Source organism: Myodes glareolus, chromosome 14, assembly GCF_982192425.1.
Source record: "Myodes glareolus chromosome 14, mMyoGla1.1, whole genome shotgun sequence".
Lineage (NCBI taxonomy): Eukaryota > Metazoa > Chordata > Mammalia > Rodentia > Cricetidae > Myodes > Myodes glareolus.
In genome coordinates, this window is record NC_142039.1 from 76,725,639 (window position 1) to 76,733,585 (window position 7,947).

General features: G+C 41.9%; 1 protein-coding gene across 1 annotated transcript; it reads right to left on the reverse strand.

The window, feature by feature from the left end:
* Nucleotides 1–2,071: 2,071 nt before the first annotated feature.
* On the reverse strand, nucleotides 2,072–6,651 carry LOC146892135 (cathepsin 7-like). Its single transcript, XM_085698860.2, has 7 exons — nucleotides 6,526–6,651; nucleotides 6,112–6,234; nucleotides 5,883–6,026; nucleotides 5,135–5,359; nucleotides 4,515–4,677; nucleotides 3,898–4,015; nucleotides 2,072–2,422 (listed from the first exon to the last, which is right to left on the reverse strand). The coding sequence occupies exons 1-7, from the start codon at nucleotides 6,649–6,651 to the stop codon at nucleotides 2,323–2,325; spliced, it is 999 nt and encodes a 332-aa protein (XP_085554986.2). The 3' UTR covers nucleotides 2,072–2,322.
* Between the last annotated feature and the right edge of the window lie 1,296 nt (nucleotides 6,652–7,947).

Below are 7,947 nucleotides of genomic sequence, written 5' to 3' on the forward strand. Positions count from 1 at the left end.
ACAAGTGTTCCCCTTACTCCACATCCTCACCAATACAAGTTGTCATCAGCATTTTGGCCATTCTGAGAGGTGTAAGATGGTATGTCAGAGTCATTTTGATTTGCATTTCCCTAATGACTGAGGATGTTGATCAATTCATTAAATGTCTTTTGGTCATTTGAGAGTCTTATGTTTAGAATTCTCTGTTTATATTTGTACCCAATTTTTAATTAGATTATTTGGTATTTTGATGACTAGTTTCTGGAGTTCTTCATATATTTTGTAGATCAGCGCTCTATCAAATGTGGGGTTGGTAAAGATTTTTTTCCCATTCTGTAGGCTGGTGTTTTGTCATATTGACTTTATCTATTGCCTTCCAGAAGCCTTTCAGTTTCAGTAGGTTCTATTTATTAATTGTCAATGAACCTAGATGCCCCTCATCCAAAGAATGGATAATGAAAATATGGTATATTTAGATGATGGAGTATTACTCAGCTGTTAAAATAAAAAAGACCTCATAAAAATTGCCAGCAAATGGATAAAACTAGAAAAATCATTCTGAGTGATGTAATACAGTTCCTGAAAGACAAACATAGTACATACTCACTCATAAGTGGATATTAAGAGTAAAGTAAAAGATTACCACCCTGCAATCCACAGACCCAGGGAGGCTAGATAACAAAGAAGGCCCAAAGAGGGATATGTGGATTTCCTTGGGAAAGGGAGATAGAAGAGATCTCCTGGGTAAACTGGGGGCAGGAGAAGGGGGATAGAGAGATGGGAACTTGAGGGAGCAGGTTGGGCTGGCTGGGTGTGGGAAGTGGGTTGGAGGTGGGATGAAGGGAAAGAGTAACTAAAGAGACAACTTGATGGGGGATATTTTGGGGTTAGAGAGAAACCTGGGTCAGGGAAACCCCCAGAAAGCCACAAGGATAAGCCAAGCTAACAGTCAAAGCAATAGTGGAGAAAGTGCCTGAACTGGCCATCTACTGTAATCAGATTGGTTACTACCCTAATTGTCATCAGAGATACTCTGTCTCGTAACTGATGGAAGCAGATGCAGAGCTCCAGAGTCAAGTACTGGCCTGAGCTCTAGGAGTCTTGATGAAGAATGGGAGGAGGGATTATACTAGCAGGGGCGGGGTCATAATGGGGAACACACAGACAGCTGACCTATAGGAGCTCATGGACTCTGGACCAACAGTTGGGGAGCTCCATGGGACTGACCTAGGCCCTCTGTAAGTGTTTAACAGTTGCGTAGCTTGGTCTTTTAGTAAGGCTCCTAGAAGTGAGACCAGGACCTGTCCCCTGGTGCTTTGCTGGCTTCCCTGTTCCCCACATTTGATTACCTGGCCCAGTTTTGATTCAAGGGAAGGAGTTTGGTCCTGCTTCAACTTAATGTGCCATGCTGTGCTCAGCCCCATGGGAGGCCTGCTTCTTTATAAATGGAGATAGAGGAAGAATGGAAGGAGAAAAGGGTAGATGGAAAGTGTGGGCATACTGGGAGGAGTAAAGGGAGGTGAAACTGCTAAACTACTATGGTTGGTATGAAAAATAAATAGAAATGTTATTAAGAACAAAAATTTAATTAATTAAAAAAGAAACTATACTCAGGATATATTGTATTGATGTGGGAAGTCCTTCTGTATATGTGTTGTTGTAACTGCAGACATGGTCACTTTGATGTCTCTGACAGTCACAGGAAAACTGGTACAAGACTGAGATGCTGGACAATGGAGAGTTACACCCAGCAATATGGTAGAGCAGTACAAGGTGCCGTCATACTGCACAGAAGTCAAGATTTGAAACTGAGGGAATTCACATCCACTTAAAATGTCAAATCCAGGAGTTTTCATAAAATCTTTCATACCACTGTTGGTGATGTGCAAATAGAACTCTGCAAGCAAACCAGAGACAATGACGAAAAGCCACCCATCACAGAGGAACCACCCACTCTTCTTCCTACAACACTAGCACCACAATCAGTTCTGTCTTCAAGACAAATACTGTGTTTAACCATGAAAATGTCACCTCACAAAAATTCAAAGAGTAAACACTACATTTGAATTTAATGTTTATTTTTAAAGGCATCATTTGGTGCATTGGAACAGTTGGAAATCAAGTCACGACAGGAATCCATGACACAAATCAGTACAGAACATCAGTTACAGCAGCAGTCATGTCTTACTAGAGCAAACATACCAGATTTTACCTCCTACCCTGGCTTTTCAATGACTATAGTGTCTTCTGCACACAGCAGAGGTTGCCTACTTTAAAGAGGATGGGGTTCTTCTGTATGTGTTGCCCTAATACCTTCTCCCCCCCTTCTTATCACCAAGCAGCTCACAACGTAGGGTACATGGCATAGGAAGCGATTCCACAGTAGTTGTTCCGGTCTCTGGGAATCTTCATGTAGCCTTTCTCGCCCCAGTGTTCACCATGGCTGAAAGAAATCAGGTTTTCCACTTAGTAGAAAAGACATGGCAGAGTGGATAATTGCAATAACTCCGCATTTGAGCACTGAGCCAGAGGTCAACGCAATGGGAAGCCTCAGAAAAGGCAGAGTCAATTCCAGAGTACCAGGAGTTATCTCACAGAGGACAGTAAAAGTCACAGCAGGGAAAATTGGGACATCTTCTACCCACAGGTTGTTCAGAAAAAAAAAAAACAACAATGAGAAATAGAAAATCGATGATACAAAGAGCATATTGATTTCCAAGGAAATCAGTGACAGAATCTAAAATCTGTGTTCCTATATTATATGTTATTTGCTCCAGAAGACAGCAATTAGAAAGTAAATTCAGATTACACAAGTGTAAGGTTTGGGGTGTGAGCATAAACCTTACACTTGTGTAATCTGAATTTACTTTCTGATCAGCCAAATGAGGCTGAAGATATGTTTCAGTGCCTACGCGCACTTGGAGCTCTTGCACAGGTCCAAAGTTCCCTCCTCACAGCCCCCAAGTCAGTGAGCTCACACTTCCCTGTAACTGAAGCTGTAGAGAATGTGGTGTCTTCATTTGGTCTGCAAAAGCATCTGCTCACATGCCGCATTCACTCATACAGACACACACAACAAATGAAATTAACTTTTTAAAAAAACTAGGATGTTTTTCCAGTCAATCTGTAACTGCAGAAGTCAGCCATTACTAGAACAAACTGAATAAGCATACTACCAAAAACAGAAAACTCTAGGACCAGTAACTCTTTCTTCCTCAATACAGATGAACCGAAGAAGACAACTGATATCAGTATCGGGTCTACACACACACACACACACACACACACACACACACCACATACACACATACACATACACACACACACACCACATACACACATACACACACCCCACATACACACACACACCCCACATACACACACACACCCCACATACACACACACACACACACACACACACACACACCACATACACACACACACACCACATACACACACACTCACACACACACACATACACACACACACCACATACACACACACACACCACATACACACACACACCCCACATACACACACACCCCACATACACACACACCCCACATACACACACACACCCCACATACACACACACACACCACATACACACACACATACACACACACACCCCACATACACATACACACACCCCACATAAACACATACCACATACACACACACACACCACATACACACACACACACCACATACACACACACACATACACACACACACACCACATACACACACACACACACACACACACACACCCCACACACACACACACCACATACAAAAAAAGAAAATGTTCCTTTTCAACTTAATTGTAACTGCTTTCTGTGACTTCTGCATAAACTCTAACTATAAACACAAACCTCATTTGAAAACTAAACTGCAAATAATCTCAGCAATTTATACCTGTTTTTTACCAGCCAATATTTCCTGCCCTCTGATTCTTTGCCTTCAAAGCCATAGCCGACCAACAGCATACCATGGTTAGGAGAATCACGTCTGCATTTAGGCTCATGGTATATACCTGAAAAAGAAATTGAGGAAGTGAAGGGCTCCAGGAACCTGATAGTGACCGTGGTCAACACTAGTAAGTGAGACGTGTTATAATGGCACTAAGATAGCAGAAAGTCTTTCTGTACACCCATATAAGATAACTTTTTCATATTTTGTGTTTTCACTAATAGAACCCGATTCAGGAAACCCTACTGAACATAAGTTACTTAATGCAAGGCATTCTTTATAATTCAGTTCTAAAATGACAATCATTCCACACCTTAAAAATATGCCTGGTAGAGGAAATGAAGTAAATAAAGTTAAACAATAATGATGAATAATGAAGGGCTCACATGGATAGAGATGTCATGTCACATAGTAACAACACACATGATGATTGCATGGGCAAGTGAAAAATTTACAAGCCCTAATTCTCACATCAAATTTTATACATTATTAGGACATCAACACAGAGTGTCCCAAAGGGTCACACGCATTCTTCATTAATGTCTAGAAAAACACATACTTACCTCCCGTATATCTTTTAAAAGATTCATGTTCAGCATCAATTCCGATAGAAATGGGCCCATGAGTGACTAAAGCATTCAGTAGGGCTTCTTCATTCCTTGGGACAACGAAAAAGCGGGCAATCTTGACAACAGAACGTTCAGCACGGTACCTGCAGCGTCCTTCCTTTAACAAGTAAAGAGTTAAAAGATTTGGTTACTTCCATCTACCTTCTGGAGAGCAAAAGTCAGAACCACAACACTTGGCACTTTGCAGGGGACAATCCCCACATCTGCGCTATCATAAATCATTCCAGGAAGGGAAATGTTACTTGGATAATTGGAACTAAAAATCAGCTCTCATGTCTTCAATGACATCTCTATCTATAAGAAACTTTCATGGTGCAGAAATCTGTATTATATGTGGAATGGTTTGCACATTCTCCATGTGCAAAGAATCAAGAACACGTCCATTGAATAATGGAATCAGAGAAGCATGCAATGGTGAACACTATTTGGCAGCACTGGTGGTGTAAAAAAGAGAGGTCCTCCATTCAATGTGATCTCTGAAAACAATGGATTATTTCTGCCATTTTCTGCTTGCCCCAGTGGAATCGAAATGACCACCCAGTAAACTCACTTACCTTTGCTTCATATGGATAGGTTGCTTCAGCCTCCAGACCTCCATTGTTCTTTACGTATTGGAAGGCACTATAAACTTTGCCTCCTTTGCAGCCATTAGTGCCATAACGTCTAGAACAGTCTATTAGGTTCTGGACACTCAGTGGGATCATTTTGCCTGTTTTCTTGAACAGTTGTCCTTCTATGGAAGCAGCCACAGCAAAAGCCCAACACGCACCACAACCTATCTGAGATGGGAAGAAAATATTGTCATCCCCCAACAAATACTAACTGAAACAATAACTTAAGCTATTGAATGCTTTATCAAAAAATGGACTATTGGCATTTGATTGGTTCCTAAGTAAGAAGGATTGATCTCCATTGAAAAGGGTCTTATGCTCCAGTGAGTAGCCACACAAACACATACAGATACACATAACACCATGATCTATTGGATGTCTGATGCAATAAATGTCATTAACGGAAGAAATTAAGTCTGGAGAGAGATGTAGTTGGACTATTGATGGGGGATTAAGGGTAAGCAGTGCACGAAAATGATAGGTGTATATTTATATGTGAATGGGTCCTATAATTGCTAAGGCATTAGGTAGGGATTTCTCATTCATTGGGACAACCAGGAAACATTACTAGTAATAGAATGGTAATTACAGTAGCAGTGGGATTCGTCGTGCTACATTCAAATAAGATAGACATGTCAATAACCTGTTCCATCCCAGTAGTTGAGGAAGAAGTCATGTGATGTTGTCATACCTGTCTCCGCACAGGGGCGACATAGCCTTCTGTCCTCCAATCCAAAAATTTTGGGACGGTGATCTCTCGTTTCTGGATGGGTTTCCCATTCTTTAGAGTCAGAACTGAACTCCCCTTCATCATTTCCCTCATCTCTTCTCCAGTCTTTAAGGAACAGCACATAAAGACTCAATTTAAACAACAGAAGAGGAAAAGAACGAGAGTGTGGGACAGTTTGAGTCACACTCACCATGTCACCAAATTCATTCATCTCTACGGTGATGTTGTTCATCCCCAGACCATTCTCCTCACTGAGCAGTTTGATCATCTTGACATTTTCTTCCCATATTGCTCTCCGATGTCTTTCTTCCTCCTGGAAATAAACAGAATGAATGGCATATATTTCTAATTACACTCTTGTACTACCTGATCAAGGGAACTGGCTGCTGCATATGCCTAGAGGTCATGGAAGGATCTCAGGACACTGAAGCAAGCCACCCTCAACACCCCAATGAGCAGAGACAGTGGCCACATTGTACTCATCTTCTGTTACATTGATACCTCAAGTAGGAATGGCATCTATGGTCTCTGTTATATCCATGAACCCCCAACAGCAATGAATGTGCTCTACAAAGACACTGTTTTGGGTGTCCATGTGACTTACTGGGCTGTATGTTTTCTCAAAGCTCCTCTTCCACTCCTCCCACTCAGCATCCAAACTGTAATCTGGTGTTGGAGCAGCTGAGGCCAGTCCCAAGCACAGGATGGCCAAGAAGATAGCAGCAGTCATGTCTCAAATACCTGTAGAGAGAAGAGAAATGAAGAGGAGAACACGCCAACACTCTTGAGAAATTAAGCCATTTGTGCCAGATAAAATTCTTCTAACTACTCTCCCACATACTGACTCAAAGTCTTTTGGAAAGGCTAAATATGAGTTTGAACTAGAAATGCCATGGATAGTATTCAGTTTTTGCATAAAACTGCAGAGTCTGTGGAAAAAAATTCTAGAAATTCAAGGAAACTGCCATGTACTGCAAATTGACATGATCAGAAAGATGACTATGGGCATCAAATTCAAATCCTCCATAGCTAGGATCTTGCAACAGTTAACTGAGTATTTGTAGTGATACAAAACTTCTCTGGTTTGGCATCTGATCCAAAGAATCTGGGGTTCACATTGCATCACATCCCATATTAATACAGAGCAGGAGGCGGGCTTGTTAGAAACATTCCCTTTTGAAAGAAAGCATTCTAGACCACCCCTCCTTCATATGGGGAGATCAAAGTTACTAGCAGTCTAGGCATCACTGGAACTTTGCCGCACACTCATTACCTCAGTGAGAAAAGGATCCCTTGGAAAAGCCCCTGGAAACCATAGCCACCACTTATGATAGGCCACTAGATAAAGACTTCTTAAGATTTCAGGATCAGGCACAACTGGGTCTCAAAGGTCATGCTTCCTATAGATCCTATAGATCTTGACTAGAGGCACACTACCTTATACTTCTGTACTTGACAATCATAAAAAGAAACTTCTTTCTAGTGGTGATGTTCAAAAAAATAATCTCTGTAGGCTGAGAATGAGATTTAAGTGATCCTGGTGTGGATGGTACCTGTTGTCACTCTCTGGGCAGGACCAAACTTGCACTGAATTGGAACCTATACAAACTTGGACCCAGGAGCGGTCTGGTTTTCTCTCTGGCTTCCCTGCCCTTTTCTACCTTCACATAGCAGGGTTGTTGAAGTTGGGAAGATATTCTCATTCCTAGGAATCTGCCTGATTCTCCATGGAGTCTCTCAAGGCTTCTACTCCAAGATCAATTCCTTTTTGGTCTTGGTGGAAGCAAGTACTCACCTGTGTCGACCACTGTTTCCTCCGTGTACTACAGAAGCTCTTCAGAGGTTGCTGAGGTGTCAGGATCTGTCCCATCAACACCTCACTCGGGTTTTAAATCCCAAGTCTCTGTCTACTCGGCCCCTTTCATCAACATTTCCCTTCTTCTGATTGGCTACGGTGGTAACTGGATTGGGCCTCCAGGCTCCTAATGAGATTCGATCTTACCTGTCCTGGAGGTGTGTGTGTGGA